Raw genomic sequence first — 24,106 nt, 5'->3', positions numbered from 1 at the left:
GAGCTTAAACTTTAACCTTCAAGCTTAACGTTCGAAAAGCGAATTTCCACTCACACTCGCGTAGATAAATCAATATTTGTCAAAATGGCGCAAATTTTCAAGTCTGTCTAACAAGCGCCATGTTTGAATTGAAATCAAGAAATAAGCAGTTACACGCACTATACTCATTTGCGCATACTTTTTATGTATGTGTGCATGCATGTATTAGAGTGCGTAGTAAATAACAACAAATAAAAGTAGTGCAATTTGAAACGCACCACTAATTTTATGAATTCAAACACGAAATGCAACCAATCAGGTGCATTTTGGTTGTGGCAGTAGAAAAAAAAAACAAACAAAAAAATGCGAAAACCCGACTTAAAACCGGCTAAAGTGATTGTTAATGCTACCAAGAGGTCTTTTTCGTAACGATTGACAATCTGCTTTTCATTAAGCGCGTAATTGAAAATTTTATTTCATTTTAGTTTTGTACAAAACAGGTGCGACAACAAACAACTATGTAGAAATATACATACATACATGCAGGAGTATGTACATATGTATGTGTACATAAAGTACTTACATCAGTACATAAATACTGCATATAGAGAAGCGATAAAACGGTCACGCGATAATGAATTTACGCACCGAAGAAATACATATTTTAGTACAATATTTCGATTTGCAATGTGATTTAAAAATTACGTATGCGGGTTAAACAAATTTATTTTAATAATTGCAGTGCTTTCATCTTTTAATTTTTTATAAGTTTTTTTATTAGCTCAAAATAGATTTTTGCAATGCAATTAATTATTTTAAACACCACAACATCTTAAAATATGTAGCGATAACGCGTTCGTACTAAATACATACATACATATGCCATATACACGCTTCCAACGTTACACCAACGTTTGAGTATCTAATTGAGCCAAATATTGAGTTGTTTAATATTAAAGCTTAATAAATGCATTGCTGAATTGCCTGCCGTTTGGAATCCACAAACTGCACTCAAAAGTGTTGCATTGCACTTGTTGGCAACATGCATGTCGCCGCAACATGTTGCGACTGCATTTGCATACATTGGCGGTATGATGCAGCATTGTTGTGAGCCAATTGAATTGCGGCAATTGACTGTCATGATGCCGTTTCCTGGCATAACGAATGCTGCGCATGCGCACGGTTTCAATTGACATCTGTTATTTGTAGGTGTCAAAGTGGGCGAAGCGGGAGAAAAGAAAGAAGTGTAGAGCAGTTTTTTGTATTTTTTTAGCTGCTTTAATCTCTAATTCTAAAAGTGCATAGACACACGTTGAGCTGGTTTGCTCTACAATGTCGTTTATTTGCTTGCACTATATGTATTTCATCTTGATGATGTTGTTTTTTTTTTTTTTGTTGACGAATAGTCACGCAATGGTCCATTGCTGTCGGCAACATCTGCTGCCGCGCCCAACAGCATCAATTCATTTGCATCGTCCACAACTTGTCAGTCAGTTGCGTGCAATGATGTATGCATGCAGGGCCGGATTGTAGCATGGCACGCCGGTGGCCGTGGCCCAAGACCCTCACATTCGGGTAAATGTGTTGTTGGAAAAATTCTTAAAGTACAAAAAAAAGTTTTGTCTTAAAAATTTTTGGTAGAATCGGTAAGAACATTTTAGCCCTTGCAAAAAAATGTTATGAACAACTTTACAAAAACTGCTCATCTATATATTTTTGATGTTTTTACAAGCTTGCTCATCGCAATTTTAAACTAACTTTCCTATAAGTCAAAAAATCCCACCGATTAAATTCCAGTCTGTGATTTGATGAAATTTTTAGCTCATCGAGCGACGAAATTTCCCTGGAAGCCATAGTACGGCCGAGGTTTAGATGGGCCTCAAGCCCTGCCAAGGGGGTTAGTGTGTCCATCCCACACTGCCAATTGGTACTAAATAAAGTGCTTGCATTTCAGGGCGCTGATCATTGAATTGATGAATTGATCCGTTGTGCTTCTGGGCACCGTGGGGTTAGGTCATTTTAACGACAGATGCTCACGATAAACCTCGCACAAAGTTGCCCGCCTAAAGTTTAATTCCTAGCAGTGTATTTCGGCACCCACTCCCGTTTACCATTTTAGAGCCGTCCGTAAAAACTCGCATCGTACTTCTTCGAAAATAACGCCGGCAATGCTGTCACGGGGAATGGACGTAAGCGTGATATGTTAACAAACTTACTATGGCCTGATTTTGATGAGGTGGACTTGGACAATATTTATGTAGTTTAAACGGGAAGGTGCCACTTGCCACACAGCGCATGAAATAATCGCCCTATTGCGAACATCTGGGGTCTTAATATCTCAACCTTTACGTACGTAGAGTAATTATACAAACTAAGTAGAGAAGTCCTTTACAGATATTTAAGACAATTGACGACTTATTTTGAGTGCTTTAAAGGTTTAAGAACTGAACTGAAAGGTGGTCATATTCAAGAGTAAAGCTTGAATTGATGTCATCAGGTGTCATTGACGGCATCTGCACATGGAATAATTATAAATAGGTCCGTGACTGTGTGGACTTTTCGCGTTACAAAACTGATATCAATCAAGCCCATCATAAATACTGTGGTGACTCTTCTCCATCAAAATCAAGGGTGTAGAAGTGGTTGTGGGCACATAAGCACCAGTTCTGCGCACCTTGTTCAACGCCCAGTTGTGTTAAATTTACACTAGAATCTAGGGCCTAGACTATTGAAGAACCCATATCGGAAGTTGAAAGTTCGCGAGACTTAAGAAGACATAGACAGCTTGTTTAATTTTTGTTCACATACTAGTCGTACCAGGCACACTGTTTAGCGAGCAACGATTCAGTACTTACGTGCTATCAGGAAGCTGATGGTGGCTTCCGACTGACGTGAACGCACGCACGCCGCCTTCAAAAGGGGCACAACTCAAAATTACACGTTTGTCAGAAAATGCGAAAAAGTATTTCTTAGCACATGATAATGATATGGGCAAGGGAGACTTTACCTTTGGTTTTTTTTTTTAACAAAGTATAACTAATATATGTTCCAGGTCATAATTTCAAAAATGCCAAATTTTGAGTTGTGCCTCTATTGAACATTTGGAATGGAAACAAAATGCTTTATTAAAGCTTTGGTCAGCTTTTGGTCTACATATGTATGTCTACAAATTGTACAAATATCTAGAGTTCCTACCTAATTATACATATATATTTCATACATAATTAAAACCCTTAAATATATCCAGCTTATGTTCCTGCACCAAGTCATATACTTCTTTCAATAGGTTGGATAATTCACGATCAACCTCCTCGCCGCCGCGCTGCAATGTATCCTCTCGTACTTCTTCTGGGGTCGGTGGCTGCGCCGACGCCTCTTCTATTGAAATTATATTTTGATCAACTAACTGCATGAGGAAATGAGATGCGATGCTTGCGGTATAGGGAAAGAGCCGCCAGTACTCGCGGAGTATGGATTCGCGGCTGCAAAATGAAAAAGAAAAAGAAAACCAAAAACACACAGGTATGCATTTATTTAGCTACAAATCTTGCGCGTCTGCATGACTTTTCTTACATACCTCAAAAAGTGAGGCACTTCGGCTCCCTGTGCGGTCTTTTTGAATGCGGCTATCAGTTTTTCATAGTACTCATCGAATATTTGATCAAAGTGTGTGCGGCGTACGGCTGCATAGGTGGACAATGAGAGGAAGGTAGCAAAATCTAGCATTGGTGAAGAAACTCGTATGGTTTGTAGATCGAACATCAGCGAATCTATCGGCTCTTCGGTGCCCTGTATGAAAAGTGCTTAGAAATGTTAAATCTATTAGCTTTACTCTTTATTTACTTACATTCGACTCCTCATATTTGAAGGCTAAATTGTTGCGTAAATAGTCGCCATGACACAATGTCACTAGCGGCTCTACGGGCGCAACCATCTTTCGTCCAAATTCTACATAGTTTTCGATAAGTCGTTGATAACGGCGCAAGAATTCCTCATCGATGTCTGGATAATACTTTTGAGCAGCCTTGACGATACGCTCAGCGCCGTATGTCGTCATCAATTTCCATACAGGATGCATTTCGTCTAATTCAAAACGTGGTTCTCTCAGATCCTTTGTTAGGCGCTCGAACTCATCCCGATTTTTGTATCTTATTGCGAAGCTGGTGCCATGGAAAGTACCAAGGTTACTTACTGCAAAAAAAATGTAAAATGTGAAAAAAGAAACACAGCGAATGTTTTTTGGTAGCGATATAAATAGTATGCAAAAATTTTGGGTCATATGAAAAGTCTCTGCGGATTGTTGCCACTTTGCACAATTCCGTCCAACTTGTGTACATATGTGTTATATTTTAGGATGCAAATGGACCACTTCGCATCCACTATTTATTTTATGTGACCACTGATTACAAATCTTCAGTCTGGTTTTAAAAATCCAATATGGCGGACAAATTTTTCAAAATTGATTAAATTCGCTCGAAACTTTTTACTCGGGGGTTTTTGGGTCAGAAAATATGAATCTGAACGCGAATTTCTAAAATTCGAAATGAGTTTCCAATATGGCGGGCAAATTAAAAAAAAAAAATATTTTAAATTCACTCTTAACTTGTTAGTTGCAGCTTCTTGGGGTTGTTGCCGCGATATTTGGGAAGCCATTCTGAAAATTGAAAACAATTGTATGGACGTCGTAAAACCGGTAATCACTTCTCTTCATGAAAAAAAATTGCAATAGACGCACCATTAAACTTTTGATAGCTAATCGGCTAAAAAAAAACTGTTTTCCTGCTACAGCTAACTGACTTGCATAGCCAAATTATAAGCTTAATATTTTTTTATTAGTGAAAGAGATCAAAGAACAAAATATGAATCACAGTTATCTATTGTATTGAGAAGTAAGCCATGCCATTTTGACGCAATTCGCATGACTTTGATTTTTATATTTTGGCCCGCTAGTTGAGTTAATCCGACCTGTGTCCTATGGAATTATGAAGCTTCCAGAAAAAGTTCCGGGCAAAAGAGCACAGATAATACATACATATGTATGTTATTTTTATTCTCAAAAATTTGCCCAAAATTCGCGGAGACTCCTCATATGGCCCTGTATATTAGATAAATGCATTCTTACCAGCCACAAGTGCATGCGCCAACGATAGATTCGTCTTCTGTTTCGCAACGCGCCAGCTGTTGACACCAAAGTCCTGTAGCACAACGGTGGCGGAATTTTTATGCATTTCTCCAAAGTAAAATCGTGGAATGTGGAATGCTCTCTGCGTAAATTTTTCAATTGTGGGCATAATTGTGTTGTAGGCTAAGATTTCATTGCTGAAGAGCGATCCGAATTGTACTAAATCGTATGTTTCTTGCGTTAAGTTTGGAGTTTTCTGTAAAACAAAAGCGTTCTACATTTTAGATTTAGTTTGTAGAAGTTATTGATTTTTTATAGTCTATAGTCTTATAGTCTGATTTTTATTCGTTCGAGAGAAGGGGACAGCAAAGCAGACAAGAACAATAATACCCAAAATGGCGTGCCTTCGGGGGCACGAGAAACGCCGCACCGGTTTTTTTGAAATTTCGAAATCTACTGCAGACTTTCTAAGGCTGGTTACAGACTAAAAAAAGTTTTGATATAGGAAGGGGGCGTGGGAACTCCCATACAAACCGAATTTTTCAAACTGCATATATTTGTGGTAGAGGACTAGAACTGGGTATGGGGATGTATATAAAAGATCAATTCCATACTCAGAACAGACTAACTGTCAAAAAGTTGGTTGCAGGTTTGGATTATCAAAGGCACAAACCAAATTGGGTAAAAAGGGTTGAATTCGCATAAAATCCAAATAAAAGGGTTGTTTAAGGAGAGTTTAACGAAATTTTGTGTATGGTAAACTCCGAGTTTAAGAGTAGAGTTTAGCGTTAAACTCCAAAATGGCCCATAAACTCAAGTTTGTGGGCCAGTGGGAACGTAATATTACTTTAAGATAGTTGATAAGCCTATTGAAAATATTTCCAAATCAAGATTTCTCAAATACCGTTCGTTTTATACCCATACTGTAATATTTCATTTATTTTACAAATCTAATTGAGTTAAATTTGAAAACAGGTGACAAGCTCCTTCGGAAATATTTCTGACTGTAAGCCTTCTTAAAACTCTCTAGTTTGACACTCACTTTGCAATATTTTCTTTATTTTATCAATTTAACTGAGTTAAAATTTTCAAATAGGTGGCAACACTCCTAAAGAGTATCTCCAATGGTTATCTTTTCTAAACTTCTTAAATTTGATACCCGCATTGCAATAGTTCATTTATTTCATCAGTTTAATTGAGCTTAAAATTTTCAAACAAGTGGCAATTAAAAAAAAAAATTCAAATCAGTTCAGCCGTTCTCGATTTTTGAGGCCTCGTACAAACGAACACAACTTTTTTATATAATATATAATATATATACATAGATATAGATATAGATAGAAGATGTCCAATGTGTGCTTTCGATTTCAAATTTCAGTTTCTCGATTACTTTGCCAATTCCTTTAAGTAATTGAAAAAACTAAAGTACTCTTACAATTCCAGGTAATGGAATTGAATAAAAATCAAATACATTTTCAATTCCTCTCAAAGAAATTGGAAAAAAATTACATTACTAGCACGTAATTTATTCCAATAACAATATGAAATTCCCTGTAATGGAATAAAAAAAACGTAATTACATTTGAATTTACTTCAAGGAATGGAGAAAGTAATCGATTCCTTTGCTGTAAACTGAAGGAATTGATTCCTAATTACAATTCCTTGTAATTGTTTTTGTTATTTTTTGGCCTTATAACAATTATATTCAACAATTTATATTGAGCTCGAGGCCGTTTTTTAAATGAAAATTTATTGGGGAAAAGCAATAATAATTTGAAAAAATGGTGGAAGTGATAGCTATTTCGGAAATCACCACATTTCCTCATCAGACTTCTTTCCGTAGGATTCGAACCGACGATCCCACTGACTCAGCCAGTTGCCTATGCACCGTGCTAAGTACGCCTTGTAAATTATCGTTTATAATCGGTGATGATTTCCGAAATAGCTATCACTTCTACCATTTTTTCAAATTATTGTTGCTTTTCCACAATAAATTTTCATTTAAAAAACGGCCTCGAGCTCAATATAAATTGTTGAATTCCTTGTAATTTGTAATTGGGAGTAATTTGATTCCTAAAGGAATCATCACGACCCAGCTCTGGTGATAACCAGACATTGGCCCTAATAGCTCAGTTGTGCATCCTTAGCTTTGCACGAGAGTTTTCACATAAGGAATCTGCTAAATGAGCTTTGCGCGTGTATGCGGTTACCCAACGCATAGCACTTCACTTGAAGAAGTCTTTTGGGTTTTAGGGCCGGTTGTTCAATGTCTGGATATCACTATCACTACACTATCGGCGATTTCGACATCGTGCATGTAACATGTGATCGATAAAGCAGGCGTTGCTCTTAACCGGAGCTTCTATCTCCGATTTGTGCTAACCAGACATTGAACAACCGGCCCTTAATTTTTACGTAAAAATGGTATAGCAGTGCAAACTATTTATGCATAACTAAGCTATACATACGTTTTTGGATATGACTTGCAAATTGTCACATTTTATTCTGGTATTGGAATTATTCTTTTTTAATCTGCTAACATTTACTTATCGCTTAGTAGCAAACGCACGTATCACTTTATCTAAAGCTACATGTTTACCGAAAATATATATCTATCTATGTTATGGTTGTGCTAATGATTTTTATAACATCAGTTATAAGATAAAATATCAGAAGAGATAGAAGATGAGTGCCTATATTTGTTAGGTAAATACTGAATTATTTCTCGTCATAAAAGAAAAAAATTAAGTTGTAGATACTACTCCTTACCCTTTGCAGAGTTTGACAACGAGCTGCGATTATAAATGAGTAGTTATGGTCTTTGAATTTATAGAGATAACTAAGTATGCCATTATTAAGGATGCTCTAAGTAAATTCATCCGATTTTCATGATCTTAAGCCCAATTATTGCAATGATCTATATTTTACATTGAATTTTTAACAGTACCCAGAAAAAATGTAATCAAAAATTATACAATGCTACAAAAAAGAATAAAGCAGAAACGCCTGGGTATTTTCTGGTAGGCCTTTTCGGCTAAAACAAGAATCGAATTATGAAATTTGCCAAACACTCCCGAAAAAAAAATGTTGTTGTTAGAAAAATGTTGGGCATGCATTTTTATAGCCAATTTAATTTCAGTATAATCACGTGCAAGTTCGAAGCTGTGCACTTTTTTCGATATAAAAATTGGAGTATTTTTGAACACACATACATAAGTATTCTGTGTGGATGAAAATCGAAACGCCTCCAACCAAAAAAAAAATTCTCAAAAATCAGCGCGAATTTCGAGGTACTTCAAACGTTCACTTTTTGTACTGAAATTGAATGAGTTGTTTATAAAACTTCATACGCAAACATTTTCTGTCGGCCTGACAGTGTGAAAGGGCTGAAAAACTTATTTCTGAAGAAGCGTTATTAGCTGAAGTGTGGCAAGAATGTAGAAAAGTTTGTGAATAAATGGAAAATAATATTTTATAGCTTTCTAGAAAATTGAATTTTTTAAGTAATTTTCGGGGGTGGATTGTAATAATTCGGTTTACTCGGTATTCGAAAAATCCAAGATTTCAAAAAAAAAACTGCTTGAAATCGTTTTGGAAAAGGCGAGTTCATCGCGCCAGTGGTAATACACACATTTGACCTCGAGGTCATTTGCCCAGACTAACTTTGCTGAGATTTTACCTTAAATTTCCGGCCAAAACAGCACAGAAAGCCAAAATTTTTCTAAACAAGAATTTTTTACCAACATTTCTTAAGAAAATTACCGCTTACACCTGGCATTTCCACCCGAATAAACTAAAATGTCGAGCATTTCTTTATATGGAAGAAAATGCACAACACCGTCAGCCAAAAAGTTATTAAGAATCCACGCGATTTTCTAGCTTATTGAAATTTGCACTTTAACCTACTAATATTTAATGAGCTACAAAATTGCGTACTCAAAATTTTTCAAAAAATTCTGAATAAAAAGTTTAAAAGGTGCAAATGTTAAAGTTTGTTGAATTTCATAATTTTTGTACGAAGTTTGAAATGTGGATTTACATGGTTAAGTCCTAGACTTTAATCAGCTGACCACACGGGTATGTATGTATGTATATAGTATATCGTGTCAATTTACTTACCTTAACAATGATTCTATTAGTGATTGGGCGCCTATCGCCATCCCCTAAAATGATTATTGCTCGATAACAAATGGTCAACATAAATGCTTCTTCAGCACCAATGAATTTCACCTGTACATCGTGTATTTTGACTTTGTCATTTGTATCGCCACGCAACGAATTATCTTCCCTAAAATGTTTATTTTTCAAAATTTCTGGCAATAGAAAATTCTTTAGCCACTCGATCTCGACTTCAGCTCTAGATTCCTTCATCTCATATATATGTATATTTTTTTCATACAAGTTTTCAAATCACAAGTTACCGCTTTACTTCTATGTATACCGTTATAATGCTTTGAATACCCGCGTACGATGCTTCGCCTCCAACTAAACTGGTTGAGGAAATCTTAAGCAATTTATTTGAATATTTTTTAATCAAGATACGACTAGCAACAAATCCACAAAGTGTTGATATGACAGTATACGGTCAGTGTTGCCGTTGTGGTAATTTTTTGCGAAAACTGGTAATTTTTGTATTTCCTTTTCGAATTTGGTAACTTTGTTATTTATTCTTTGGTTTGGTAACTTTTTTGGAATTTTTATTGGTCGTTACCTCGTCCATAACTTTACTAAAGTTAGTTTTGTATTACTTCTAAGTTTTAGGTTTATACATACAAAAAGGTTCCAAATGTGTCAAATCGCTTAATCTCGGTGGCCTAATGACATTGGCTAGCCGTGCGCACTTAGATAACTTACATACATATATTTAAAATAAAGAGCTGAAAAGCTCTGAATGCCTAAAAAACATGATGTGGATGCCTAATTTTACGATACATATGAATACTTGGCTTCTAACACGAAATAAGCTTGGTAATTTTTTGTTGATTTTTTTTCGGGGGATTTTGGTAACGAATATTGTGGCAACACTGCATATGATGGATGTGATGAGCATTGATAACACAGTCGGATACGCAAATTTCATCTCAGATAAGGCTAGTTGTTTCTAATAGATTTCTGAAAATGTGAAAAATGCGGTAGGTTTTTCTTCGAGGTTTTGTTTCTCTAAGAACTATAGAAAGTATTTTAAAGAACATCTCTCACCCCTTCACATGTCGTTGAGTTTGGTCGAATATGTATCTCTTTTTCAATCGGGATTTTTTTTTTTTAATTTTCTAACTCCTACGATGTATTTTTTTAAAGGCTATAAGCAAGAGGACAATAATGAAATTGCCTCATTTCTAGTATCTCGGCGAGCAAGAAGATATTCAAGCAAATTTGCCGAATTCACAGCTATAATTGTAAATTACAGTTTTTTGAACAAGCGAATAGTTTTATTTTTTTTAAATCACCTCCCAGTATAAATTACAGTTTTTTTTTCAAAATTTAATGGCATTATTTATAAAAAATAAAGTAGGTTTAAAGAGCTTTATAAATTGACGTTTTCGTAAATTTTTTAATTTATAAACCTTTGATAAAGCTACTTTATTTTTTATGAATTTTCCAAAAATGCCTTCGTTTTTGAGGGTTGAAGTGTTTTTTTTTTTTATTAAAAATACCGTTTTTTCTTTGGGATTCAGAGTTTTCTAAAAAAAAAATCTGGCAACACTGTATTCAAGCGAACTTAACGCGAATTCTGAGCTCAGATTCGAATTCAGCAAATCTCTGTTAGAAATGGCTTCGATGGCCGAGGGTGAGAGCGCTAAAACTACTTGCGGACCGAGGAATGCCTGGTCTGAGCCAATTCTCTTCAACAAAGGTAATGGTGGCGTACCACCCTATAGCATTTAAAAGACACAAGTGCTTAAATCTCTCTTTGTTATAATTTGTTGATAAAACCTATGGTAAAGTCTCCCTTTCCCATATGATTAGCATATATGCTAAGAAATAATTTTTCGCATTTTCTGGCGATCGTGTAATTTTGTATAGGTCCGACACCTTATTACTCTAGCATTCGTTGAAAGATCTCCGTACTTGCTTCCGCAGCACTGTAAGGTTCTCATTCCATCAAGGTGTGCGCGCTTTCTGTCCATACCTCAGAGGACAGGCCTTCGTAAGGGGCTTAGCCATTCACGCCAACACTTAGAATGGAAATTTTGTGAATTCAAATAGGAATCCAAATAAGAATATAAATCACGCCATAATTACATAGCGCAGCAAATGCTTTATTATGCAAATAGAAAATCTTTACTATGCTGGAACTTTGGTCAGATTTTGGTCTACAAATTGTACAAATATTTAATTTCTACCTAAATATACATACAGATTTCATACATAATCGAAACCCTCAAATATATCCAGTTTATGTTCCTGAACCAAGTCATAAATTTCTTTCAATTGGTGGGCTAATTCACGATCGACCTCCTCACCGCCGCGCTGTAGTGTATCCTCTCGTATTTTTTCTGGGGTCGGTGGCTGTGCCGACCTTTCTTCCAGTGAAACTGGGTCTTGATCAACTAACTGCATGAGGAAATGAGATGCGATGCTTGCGCTATAGGGAAGGTACCGCCAGTACTCTCTGAGTATGCATTCGCGGCTGCAAAGTGAAAAGAAGAGGTAAATGTGTTTACCAAAAAAAAAAAACAGGAAGATAAAAATATTGTGCGTCTGCATGACTTTTCTGGTGTACCTCAAAAAATCAGGCAGTTCGTCCACCTGGGCGGTCTTTTTGAAGGCTGCCATCAGTTTTTCATAGTACTCATCGAATATTTGATCAAAGTGTGTGCGACGTACGACTGCATAGGTGGACAATGAGAGGTAGGTAGCAAAATCCAGCATTGGTGAAGAAACTCGTACGGTTTGTAGATCGAACATCAGCGAATCTATCGGCTCTTCAGTGCCCTGTATGAAAAGTGCTTAGAAATGTTAAATCTATTAGCTTTACTCTTTATTTACTTACATTCGACTCCTCATATTTGAAGGCTATATTGTTGCGTAGATAGTCGCCATGGCACAATGTCGCTAGTGGCTCTACGGGCGCAACCATCTTTCGTCCAAATTCTATATAGTTTGCGATAAGTCGTTGGTAACGGTCCAAGAATTCTTTATCGATGTCTGGATAATACTTTTTTGCTACTGTTACAATACGCTCTGCGCCGAATTTCATTATCAATCCCCACTCAGACTGTTTATCTTCTGTTGCAAAACGTGGTTCTCTCAGATCCTTTGTTAGGCGCTCGAACTCATCTCGACTTTTGTATCTTAACGCGAAGCCGGTGCCATGAAGGGTACCAAGGTTACTTACTGAAAGTAAATAAAAAGTGAAAACAAGAAACATTATGTGGTTTTTATAAGAGCTAAATATGTACAGTGGCGGGAAAATAAATAGGGACCCGACATTTTCACAAATGTGGCTATATTTTTTGTGTATTAACAAAAACCAAATTATCTAGCGAGCTATACATTTGTAAAAAAAAATCTATTCGTTTGCCTGCCACTGTATATACATTTATACATATATGTATTAGGTAAATGTAGTATTCTCACCAGCCACAAGCGCATGCGCCAATGATAGATTCGCCTTCTGCTTCGCTACGCGCCAGTTGTTCACACCAAAGTCCTGTAGCACAATGGTGGCGGAATTTTTATGCAATTCTCCAAAGTAAAATCGCGGCGTATTGAAAGTGCTTGGCGCTAAGTTTTCAATTGCGGGCATGATTTTATTGTACGCTATGATTTCATTGCTGAAGAGCGATCCGAATTGTATAGCGTCAAATGTTTCTTGCGGTAAGTCTGGAGTTTTCTGCAAAAAAAACGTAGTGCCTTTTTAGACAGGATTTGTATCAAATTATCGCATTAGCACTGTTTTCTCGAACAGTTTCAAAAATAAAGCTGCCCTTCAAACACATTTTTTTAGTGCAAAATTTTCCTTTAAAGGGCAGATGTGTATATTTTAAAAACAACTTGAAAACTAATTGGGTAGTCTGTTTTCTCAGTGGATGAGAGAACACAAAGCTTTAAAGTTCTGTCCCTTCAAACATTTAAGTTATCTCTTCTCTTTTATGAACCAAAGCTTACTATACGGTAATTTTTAGCGGGAGTTATTATATTGATGCGAAGTCACGTCCAAGTAGGAAAATCGACATGCTGTGCTTTTTCTATTGGGGCTTTTTTAAAACACTGAAATTGTGAATGAACGAGCCACATTGGCTATGCAGCAGATTTGTGAAACTTATTTAAAAGCCGGTGAATACAGCATAAACCTCTCACTCCTTCTTTGATTTTCCCTAACGTTATATCTATTTCTTTTTTTTTCTTCTTCAAACAGCGCGTTGTATTATGACCTGGAACACGATCTTGCCAACCCAGTACGGACATTGTATTCGGTTATGCTAGGTTCAACAAGCGACTGCTGGTGTTCCTAAAGCACCCGGTACATAGGTCTAAAAGTTGGGCTCTATTCCTGTTTGAACCAAATAGTGGAATCAATAATTCTTAGCAGCTGCTATATGTACATAAATATTGACATATTAACAGGACCTATCGGGCTAAGTCTTTTGCAAGACAATTGTAAGGCAGTATGCAAGAAAGCTCCTCTGGCAACTTTCATGCTGAAAAGCTACTTTGACAGAAAGCTTTTGAGCATGTTGCAAAAGGAGATGCCATATTCTTAGCGCTCTTCCAATAGTCGAAATGGCCGAGTGAGCGGTTAATTAAAATTAAATTTTTGTTTTTTTTAAATCTAGTTTTCTTTTAGTTTACATATGTATTTTTAACTGACTTCAAAAAAGGAGGTTATCAATTTGTCGGAATATTTTTTTTATGTATGTTACCGCATAACCGATTTCCATAATTATTTTTTTAAAGGAAAGGTGGTACCTCAGATGTGGTCCCATACTAATTTGATTTAGATCAGATCAATGGATCATGAAGAAATTGACGGTACTCTTAAACTTTTTAATGAAAATCGATTTTGTGTTTTTGCTTCAAAATTACTTGTTTTTTTCTTTTTCTAAGTTAATTTTGTTTCTTTTTTACAAGCTTTTAATAATTTTCACCTGTGTGTAATCAAATCTTGCAGTAAATTTTTAGCCAACTACCCGATGAGTTAATGATCTGAAACTTCAAACTTATGCAGCTCAGAAATATGAAATAGGTATCGAGATATTCAAAAAGCCGGTATCCGGTGCTATACGCTTAAGTTGATACGTACATTCATTGTACTTATTTATATACATAAATATATATACAAATCTAATCAATACTGACTAAATTGTTATCATAAAATATGCAGCTTTTGTCGCTACCTATTTATTTGTTTTTCTACAATTATAACACACTTCTACTACAGATTAAACTAAAAAAAAATTACTGACTTGCAAAAATTGACGAAATTCTCAATTGCTCGTACACACGCATGCCTAGGGATGAGTCTATAGTTACAAGTAAATCCAAGTACTTACTCGATACTTTTATCAATTTACCAAGTATTTTTGTACTCGATATTTTTTACTGCGATCCAAGTAGATATCGAAAAAAAAGCACTTGTATCGGAAGCGCAAACTTCAGCATCTTCTTTGAAAAGGAACTCATTAGGGGAATGGGAAGATATGCGCGCTACATTTCCGCAGCTATATACATCTGTCCCTTGCGAGAGGCTTTTCTCAAAAACAGGTACAACAAATCAAAATCTTGAAACCACCTTTCAGGAAAACACTTGGAAAAGTTGATGTTTTTGGAAAATATAACAAAAAATTAGTTATTCTTTTAAACTCATTTTATATGAAAAAACTTTATCAATTAAATATGCAAAATCATAGTTCTCAGTGCAAGTACTCGATACCATTCCGATATTGAGTAGGTACCGATACTTAGTTTGTTACAAATACAAGTACTGATACCTTGATGGTATCGATTTATTCCTACGCATGCCTGGCCAAAATGTACTACGTCACACCGATGGTAAGTGTGCATGTGTGAACAAGCATAATAAACATAAAAATGTAATCAGTAAATCAATAAATTTTAAACATTTATTAGGACAGTATTTGGCAATATAAAAACACTGCTTACGATATCTTGTAAAGACAACAACATAAAACGGACCACTTAAAAAAGGAAACTTGCCTATTTATATGTTGACCGTTTCTTTGTGAAACTTCCTAAGAAAATTAAAATTTTCAGTACTTAGTATACTGATACAGCAACACGAGAAAAATACGTTAGTCAACCGGCATCATTAGTCTAGGTCTTAGGATATGACTTGTAAGATCTCACTTTTTATTCAGGGGGTTCGCATATTGCTTTATGATTTTGCTGACATTTATTTATCGTTTCATAGCAAACGTAAGTATCTCTTTATCTAAATCAACACATTTACTTAAAAAAATTATAGGCATATGTACATTAGGGTGGTCCAAAATTGCATGTGGAAAAAAGTAAAGTCGGAATTTTTATGCGCTCACCCGCTAGGATTATTCTATACCGCAAAATTTTCCCCTATTTTTTATTTTGAAATGAAAAAAATATTTAGAGGTCGCTTAAAGCGCTCAAAGTTTTCCATGGGGGTGAGAGCATTGCGATTCCGACTTTACTGTTTTGGACCACCCTAATGTACATATGTACATACTTAGATATTTATGTTCTCGTTGCGTATGCAAAATGAGTTTCCGTATCACAATTTAGAGTAATTCATAAAAAAAAAACATAGTTTTGCGTATGTTCTTTATAACGGCAGATACGAAATAGAATAGCAGAGTAGATAAATAGAAGATTGATGGTTATGTATATATATAAAGTAAATACTTAATATTTTGCCAGCCATAACAGAAATAAAAAAAAAGGTGTTGTGTAATTATTAGCGTAACCTTACTGCGGTGAGGATGCCAAAAGCAAGTTTGTTCAATATAACAGATTTTCGTCTGGAAATTTATTATATTTTAACCTTAAATCCTCGGTATTTGAGAGGTCAGAGACTCTTAATTCCGCTCAGCTGGTCCAAGATTTGACCCTTGGTCAGAGCAATAGACAATAGCAAACTTCACAGTGTACATTTGCCATGAAAAAAAAAACTTTTAATAAAAAACCATTTGCCGTTCGGAGTCGACTTAAAACTTTTAACTGTTTGTGCAACAAATTAGAGACACTCGCACCATAAATTGGAGGAGAAACTCGGCCAAACACGTTGAAAATGTCTATTCCCCGAATCCGATGGAGTAATAAGGAAACGGTTGAAACATCTCGAGCTCAGATCCCAAATACATTTTAACATTCAATGCCGTAAAAAGACCTGTTGCATTTCTGAAGACACTTTAGACGAACTAGGTTTCGCGTAACCCATTTAGCTCCCTAGTTATGAATTCGGTTATGAATTGCGGAATAAGGGACACAGCGACCTACCTAGATATTCTGATTCCCTGGAAGCTTCCCATCGAATGCTAAATGGGTATAAATCCAAACTAAATTTGACGAGGGATTGTGGAAAATCATTCCACAATACATAGTCCTTAAATACCCTAACCTGTTCTGTCTTCCATACTTGATTCGTCTAGGTGCCAATGTAGCCTAGCCTAGCTAAAAGTATAGTCTGAGTAAGAGTTCCATCTCAGCCTCTTATCAACGATTATACCAAATTTTTTGACTTTTCAGAGTATTCCGATACTGTCCCTCCTTGTCGTGAATATTTTCAATAAAAATAAAGTAAACGTGTAAAAAGCGCCGTAGTTTTGTAAGTGAAGAACCTTATTTGCCAACTGTACCTAAGACTGATAACACGAAAAAAAAAAATTAAAAATATTCTCTTCACATGTCTTTTATTTTATTCCACAAATAATTGATGCTAGAATATTCGAAAACAGTGTTGCCGTTTTAGCCATTTGGTGGCTACATTTAGCCACCGCCTTCTTTTTTTTGCCACCAAAATTTATTTTTGCCACTAGCCACTTTTTTAGCCACTCCACCGCTTTTTTTTTTTGCCACCAAAATTTATTTTTCCCACTAGCCACGTTTTAGCCACTTTTTATAATGAACTTAAATGTTTAAGTTAATAAGTTTTTCCTCTTCCAAATTAATCAAAAATTTTCAGTTATGGATAATTTACTCGTGAGAAAAGTGTGGCATCGCTAATTCAATTTAGCGATAACAAACAATCGATTAAAATGTATCATTTGTATGTGTATACTATTCCTAGTTAAAAAGCGCTCTATATTCAAAGCTATTGCCGTGCAAGATTTTGTTCGCTTTAGAAAATGGACAAGTAAGTAAACACAAAACGACGTTTTCTGCGTTTCAATGCTAATTTGAAACATTTTTTAAAGATATTTGATAAAACAACAGCAGGTAACAACCAATGAGCACCAGGAGGATGAAAGTGACTCAGATAGTAGTCCAGATGAAGCCACATGCAGCAAAACTACAAAGTATGTACTGAAATATTGTCATCCGTATAAAATTCAAGCTAATGTGAATTAACAAACAACTTTTAATTCCAGAAAGTACCAGCAGAAATTGCGAGGAGCGTGGTTAGCAGATAAACGCTTACAAAATTGGCTTGTTCAAGATGGAGCCTACGTTCGTTGTAAGTATTGTAACTGTCGTCTTAAACCAAAAGTGTATGGACTCCTAAAGCACGCGAAAAGCATAAAGAACCTTGCAGCAGCTTCTCCATTTGCGAGTGGAAACCAGACGAAACTTACATACAAAGCGATAGTGAGTGACGAGACCTGCAAGGCTGAGCTAGCGAATGCATTATATGTAGCATCACATACTTCGATTAGGATTATTGACCACTTGACACAGCTTCAAAAAAATGTTTTTCAAGATAGTTTAATTGCCAAAAATATGCAACTACGGCGAACAAAATGTGGTGGTGTGATAAAAAATGTTTTATATCCCTACTTTAAAAATATCTTAATGGAAGACATAGGCAAAAATAAATTCAGTTTAATCATAGATGAGTCCACCGACATTTCCGTCAAGAAGTATTTGAGTATTGTCATCCGTTATTATAGCGCTAATAATGGCAGCATTGTGAACACATTTTTGAAACTGCAACATTTAACTGACTGCACTGCAACGGGAATTGTAGGAGCTGTTGAAAATGTGTTGCGAGAATATCGTTTTAGTTTTAAAAATATGGTTGGGTTAGGGACCGATAACGCAAGTGTTATGGTTGGCGTAAACAGCGGTGTAATTGCCCGAGTAAAAGAACGAAATCCCTTTATAACACTGGTACCATGTGTATGCCATTCAATACAAATTGCAGTTTCAACCGCTACAAAATGTTTGCCTAATGATGTTGAATTTATGGTTGGAGAAACTTACAATTGGTTTTCCAAGTCTTCATCCAGGCAGAAACACTATGAATCAATTTTTCGGGCAATAAATGATGATACTATACCACTAAAAATAACCAGAGCCTGTGACACTCGATGGCTTTCCATAGAGCTGGCTATCAAAAGAATCGTTGACCAGTGGGTGGAATTAAAATGTCCTTTTGGCATAGCTGCTATATCCGAGTCCTGTCACAAGGCGAAAATTCTGTCCGACATGTTCAATGACATTAACTTAGCTTATCTAAAATTTCTCAAACCGATATTATCTGAAGTTCAAAAAGTGAACAAACTGTTTGAATCGAATGGGGCAGACCCAACCAAATTATTTTCAGAACTTGTAAGATTAATTATCAGTTTATGTAATAACATCGTGTGTCATTTTGAGACTTTCGATCCTTTAACATCAAATATTGAAAAATATTTAACGCCGTTTCCATACTACCACTATAGCTTTGAAGAACATATTCGAATTAAAAAAGAAAATAATACGCTGAACGATAATATAGAAAAGACCATACGAATTACCTGCAGAGATTTTATTTTGAAGTTGGTTTATCAATTGCGGCAACGTTTACCACAAAATATTGAAACATTACGAAAACTTGAATTCCTTTCTGCCGAAAATTCGCTAAAAATTGTAAAGCAGGATATGTTTAAGTACTTTTCGGATTTGAAAGTCCGGTATAGTGAGACTGAAATTGAAAATATCGAATTGCAATGGAAAAATATATGTTCTTATCCATGGAAAAATGTAAATAATACGCTAGATTTTTGGTCCGAGGTTCGACAGTTTAGAAATGCAGTTGGTGAAAATCCTTTTAATGAACTAACTGATTTTGTATATTGTTTGCTGCTTTTGCCACTTAAGCAATGCCGAAGTGGAAAGAACTTTTTCCGCAATGAATATTGTTAAAACCAAACATCGAAACCAATTGAGTTTTGCAATGTTGAATGCAATTTTAGCTATAAGATATGGCTTAAAGAATGTACAAAAATGTTGTAATGATTTCGAAATAACCGAAGATCTCATTAAATTAATGAAGAAAGAACAGCTGTGTGAAGAGGAAGAATCAATTAGTGATGACGATAATATAATAGATATAGAATGTGATATCTAATTTTTTTGTTTTTAGTTAAAGTTTAAATATGAGTTGTATTAACTTTGTATAAATTTATGCAAATTTTTTTGTTTTTTACATTGTATGTAAATACTTTTGTACCTGAATTTGACAAAATAAATGTGAAACATTTAGATTTGAAACCATAGTTTTTAGCCACTTATTTTAGCCAAAAGTTAAAATTTTTAGCTATTTTTAGCCACTTTTAAAATCGAATCTGGCCACCACTAAAAATTTTCAGCGGCAACACTGTTCGAAAATCATGCATGCAATTAAGAGCAACCTTAGTGAGCATCTATCTCTATTGCATTTAAGCATACATATATAAGTGCTCTTATACACGTCTGTAGACATTGAATATATTCAATTTACTTATGAGCACACATTCTTGACAAATGATAAATATTGCAATAAAAATACACTTCAAACAAAGTGCACGTGCATATGTAAGTGTATATATGTAAATACTTACGTATGTATATATGCTTGTAATCAGTTGTAATTTGAAAAAGTATTTGATAAAAGATTATTTACAACAATTTTTATTTGATTACAAACAAACTACCGCGTTTAGTTCTACTTAACTTTAGCTTGTGTAACCTTGACGGAACAAGTGATTTTTAAGCAAAACAAAAAAAAATACTACCGACTTCAATGCTCAATAAAAATTCAGGAGCACCGTAAATTCCTTCATGATCTAATGGTCGAAAGAAAAAAATGGAGAAAAAAAAGTTTATTGATTTCACACGCCTTTCAGCAAAAACTAAAATTTCTAGTGAAGCACGAATAAGTGAAATAATCCTTCGAAAGTCAGAACTCGCAAGTTTTATTTCCGAAATTTATTTCCCAAAAGTAATAAAAAATTCGCCTTATGAGTTATTACAGGAGATCGCAATCTCACTTTTTATAAGTTCTCTACGCAGAAAAAGTTTTCACATTGATACTTCAGACTGCTTCCCTTCAGAGCACTTAGTTCGTGACTACTTAGTTTATATTAGGGTGGCTCACCAAAAAATGTTGAGATTTTTTGCACCAAAATTATAAGATTTACTACTATAATGTAAGACTTCCGCCCAAATATTCCCGTAATATATTAACATTTAGGTGAGCTGAATGCATTTGAAATACCTCCAAAAATTTTTGATTCCGTTAGCAAATTGTTTTAACGTTCTTATTCGAATCTTTTAAGCTTAAAAAAAAAAACTTTTTAAGAACAAATTTTATTCATAAAAAACTCCATTTTTCGGAGGTATTTTAAAAAACGATCCACAGTGGTTCGAAACTAGAATTTAGTATACACAATTAACTGGAGCCTTAATTTTTTTTTTTTTTTTTTTTTTTTTTTTTATAATGAAAACTAATAGAACTTGGAAGATGAGGCCGATTTTTGAATTTTTGTTTGTTTGTATTAAATTTTTTTAGTGCAAAGTGCAGAAAAAGGAGCAATTTTGAAGAAAATCTCTTCTGTCCTGTTCCAGTTAATAAGTGAATTTATTAAAAAATTTTACTTGCAAGAATTTGCAGCTCTCTCGGGTTGTTACGCTCTCGAATTCGCTCTCTCTTGCAAATATTTCGGGTTATTGAATTGAGATTGTTGATGTGCATAATTTTGCCGCCCCAAATTTAAGCAAAAACAACAAAATATTAGGAAACGGAGTTTCTGGTGGTGGCAAAAATTAAGAAGTATTACACTGAATTAAATATTTCTTGTAAATAAATTTATTTAATGTTTTAAAAGCTTTAATTGACGAATTGCAATCAATGATGGTAGATATTTTTTTTTTAGTATTTGTGTCACTTCAATTTATAGTTTTTGTTCTGTGGTTGTAAAAAATTTACTGTTGTTAAAAACGATTTCATTTCACACAGTAGTTTGGCAAAAACTGTCTCACCATAGTAAAAAAATCATTCACCAGCGTTCCCCACAGAACTTCGTTACCGATTCGCACGCGCCCTTACGTATGAAACAGTCTGCAGGAAATCGCTGTAGAAAACAAAATACGGCGTATAGTGAGGATCAGTAAATAGAATTTGTAAAATATACATATGTATATATTTCAAGAGTTCTAAATTTTTTTTTTCAACAAGATGTCTAAATTTTTTGCTTGCAAAAAACCGGGTAATTTTGCGTCCCGGCATGTGTCGCACCGGGACCGGGACATAGCTCTTAAATCCGGGGCAGTCCCGCCGAAAACGGGACGGTTGGCAACCGTGATACATATCTATATATATACATATGTAGCCGTGCGTTATATACGCATTTGAATTATTTACTTACTAACATATATGTAAGTATGTATCTATAATACATTAATTTCCTTACCTTGACAATGATTCGATTAGTTACTGGGCCACTATCGCCTTCCTCTAAAATGATTACTGCGCGATAACAAATGGTCAACATAAATGCTTCTTCAGAGCCAATGAATGTCACCTGTACATCGTGTATTTTGACTTTGTCATTTGTATCGCCACGCAACGAACTATCTTCCCTGAAATGTTTATTTTTCAGAATTTCTGGCAATAGATAATTCTTTAGCCATTCGATCTCGACTTCAGCTTTAGATTTGGTCATATTTTTTATTTTTAAATCACAAGTTACTGCTTTATTTCTATGTATACCGTTCAAATGCTTTAAACACCCGCCTCCAACTGAACTGGTTCAGGAAATCGTAAGTAATTTATTTGAAAAATGTTAATCAAGATATCAACAAATTCACAAAATGAGAATGTGTGCTTCTATGATCAGAGCGTACGATTGAGCATTGAGAATGAATGGAGAGTGAGAGCGAGAACAATTCTATGCATCGTTTTTGTTTTACGTAAGAGACTACCTAACAATTAGTGATAAATTATTTTTGTTTTTGCATGCATTTGTTTGATATTGGGCTCTCATCGAACTTGTTAGTAAGTAATACAGGGTGATCTATTTTGTTATTTCAAAAATGTATGTAAACGTTAATAAAAGTTAAAAATTTGCAATTCTTAAGATTTTGAAATTTTTTACAAGCTTTTAGTTTTTCACTGATATGGTTGGGTATTGGGGTTCATGTTTGGTGTATTAGGCCATTTAAATGAGTGTGAGCGGAATTGAATGTAAACACATAAATGGTTGTCAATTAAAAATGGTCAGTCGCGTAAAACTACAGCACTTTTTGCTTATCAGGTAAAAATGGCACTCGTATTTTATTATCTTTGTTATTTGCTTATTCTTAAAAACTTAAAAATGTTGTAATTCCATCTGTCAGTACCATCAGCCTTCAAATGAAATTTAGATGTTAAACTTATTAGGATTAAGTGAAAAATATTGCTAATTAAATTTATGTTTGCTTTTGATTTAAAAACAAATATTATTACAAAAAGGATTCAAATTAACTAGATTTAGCTAAAGTGTAATGAGATACATGTAAAAATGCCCATTAAATTCGGGGTTTCGACATATATAACTTCCACGGACATAACATCCACCGAACCGTGACATAAGTTCCATGGATCGATTTTTGGTCCGTGGAAGTAGTGACATTACTTTCACAGATCTGATTCGCGGAAGTTTTGTCAGACATAGGTTCCAATGCACAAATTGATGGAATTCATCATAATTTTTTAAAAAATCTTAAATTTTAGTGTCCATGGATTTTATGTCTGATCTTCGTGGAAATTAAGTCTGAAATAACTGTCAGTTACCCTTAAATTCTAATTTACCAAAGTGCAAGTTCCAAGTGGCTAAGCATTGGCATACATAGATTTTTGATAATCTTTTTTGCTGACGGTGTCGTGAATTTTCTTACACATGAGTTGTGTAATAATACCACCGCCAAAAAAAGTTAACCAAAACAATTACATTATTAAATAAAAAAAATTGTGTTGTTGTAAAAATGTGCTGAATTTTTCTACAAAGTTTGAAATTTGGACTTATGTTCATGGTTTTTGTTAGACAACGAGCTTTATTTCTATAAAAAAATAATTACAATTAAACAAACCAATGAAAGATATCCAAAACTGGTCAAAATATGGAGGCATTTCTCACTAAGCCAGCGCTATCTATGTACATATGTGTGTATGTATGTAACCATCGACTTATTTTCATGTTCAATGATAAGCAGGGCCGAAGAAAATACGCAAGCAAAAATACATTTTAAGCGCTTAGATAAGCATTAAATTATAGGTAAATATGCTTGCAAATATGCTCGCAAAAAAAAAAAAAACAAAATGTAAGTTTAATGTTTTGTTTTTATTCAGTTTATTTCAAGTATTGAAAAAGTACAATGGACAATCAAGTGTTGCGTGATGTATTCAAATAATAGAGATCTGCGCTGGTCGTTTTAATTTTTTTTTTTTTTAAATATTCGTTACTCTCCATTTGAGATAAATTGTTTTTAATCTCTTCAATAACACCAATACCCTCCCGTAGAGACAAACCATTGGTTTTAAATATTTGTATCCAAGCAGAAATGCAATTGAGGTTACGAATTAATAAAAACCAAATCTGTTTTTATGTTATTATTTGTAAAAATTTCTTT

General features: G+C 34.7%; 2 protein-coding genes across 2 annotated transcripts; both read right to left on the bottom strand.

Moving 5' to 3' along the window:
- Positions 1-3,193: 3,193 nt before the first annotated feature.
- On the bottom strand, positions 3,194-9,472 carry LOC118743786. Its single transcript, XM_036476550.1, has 5 exons — positions 9,221-9,472; positions 5,102-5,357; positions 3,827-4,170; positions 3,557-3,768; positions 3,194-3,461 (listed from the first exon to the last, which is right to left on the bottom strand). Exons 1-5 carry the CDS (start codon positions 9,470-9,472, stop codon positions 3,194-3,196), a joined length of 1,332 nt encoding a protein of 443 aa, XP_036332443.1.
- A 1,861-nt stretch (positions 9,473-11,333) lies between these two features.
- Positions 11,334-22,207, bottom strand: LOC118742642. Its single transcript, XM_036474859.1, has 5 exons — positions 21,910-22,207; positions 12,683-12,938; positions 12,096-12,439; positions 11,826-12,037; positions 11,334-11,732 (listed from the first exon to the last, which is right to left on the bottom strand). Exons 1-5 carry the CDS (start codon positions 22,159-22,161, stop codon positions 11,465-11,467), a joined length of 1,332 nt encoding a protein of 443 aa, XP_036330752.1. The 5' UTR covers positions 22,162-22,207; the 3' UTR covers positions 11,334-11,464.
- Positions 22,208-24,106: the final 1,899 nt, after the last annotated feature.

The sequence above is a fragment of the Rhagoletis pomonella genome, unplaced genomic scaffold, assembly GCF_013731165.1.
Source record: "Rhagoletis pomonella isolate Grant_MI unplaced genomic scaffold, Rhpom_1.0 Rhpom_scaffold_00007, whole genome shotgun sequence".
Lineage (NCBI taxonomy): Eukaryota > Metazoa > Arthropoda > Insecta > Diptera > Tephritidae > Rhagoletis > Rhagoletis pomonella.
The sequence above is the reverse complement of the archived record's forward strand: the minus strand, read 5'-3'. Positions and strand labels throughout refer to the sequence as shown.

Bases quoted from the DNA above. Each gene is read 5' to 3' on its own strand.
- LOC118743786 (XM_036476550.1), bottom strand. From the start codon at position 9,472: ATGAAGGAATCTAGAGCTGAAGTCGAGATCGAGTGGCTAAAGAATTTT. The intron at 5,358-9,220 runs GTAAGTAAATTG...TTTGTTTTACAG, and splicing joins CTAATAGAATCATTGTTAAG to AAAACTCCAAACTTAACGCA. The intron at 3,462-3,556 runs GTATGTAAGAAA...TTCATTTTGCAG, and splicing joins GAAGTGCCTCACTTTTTGAG to CCGCGAATCCATACTCCGCG.
- LOC118742642 (XM_036474859.1), bottom strand. From the start codon at position 22,161: ATGACCAAATCTAAAGCTGAAGTCGAGATCGAATGGCTAAAGAATTAT. The intron at 12,038-12,095 runs GTAAGTAAATAA...CTTTTCATACAG, and splicing joins TCAAATATGAGGAGTCGAAT to GGCACTGAAGAGCCGATAGA. The intron at 11,733-11,825 runs GTACACCAGAAA...TTCACTTTGCAG, and splicing joins GAACTGCCTGATTTTTTGAG to CCGCGAATGCATACTCAGAG.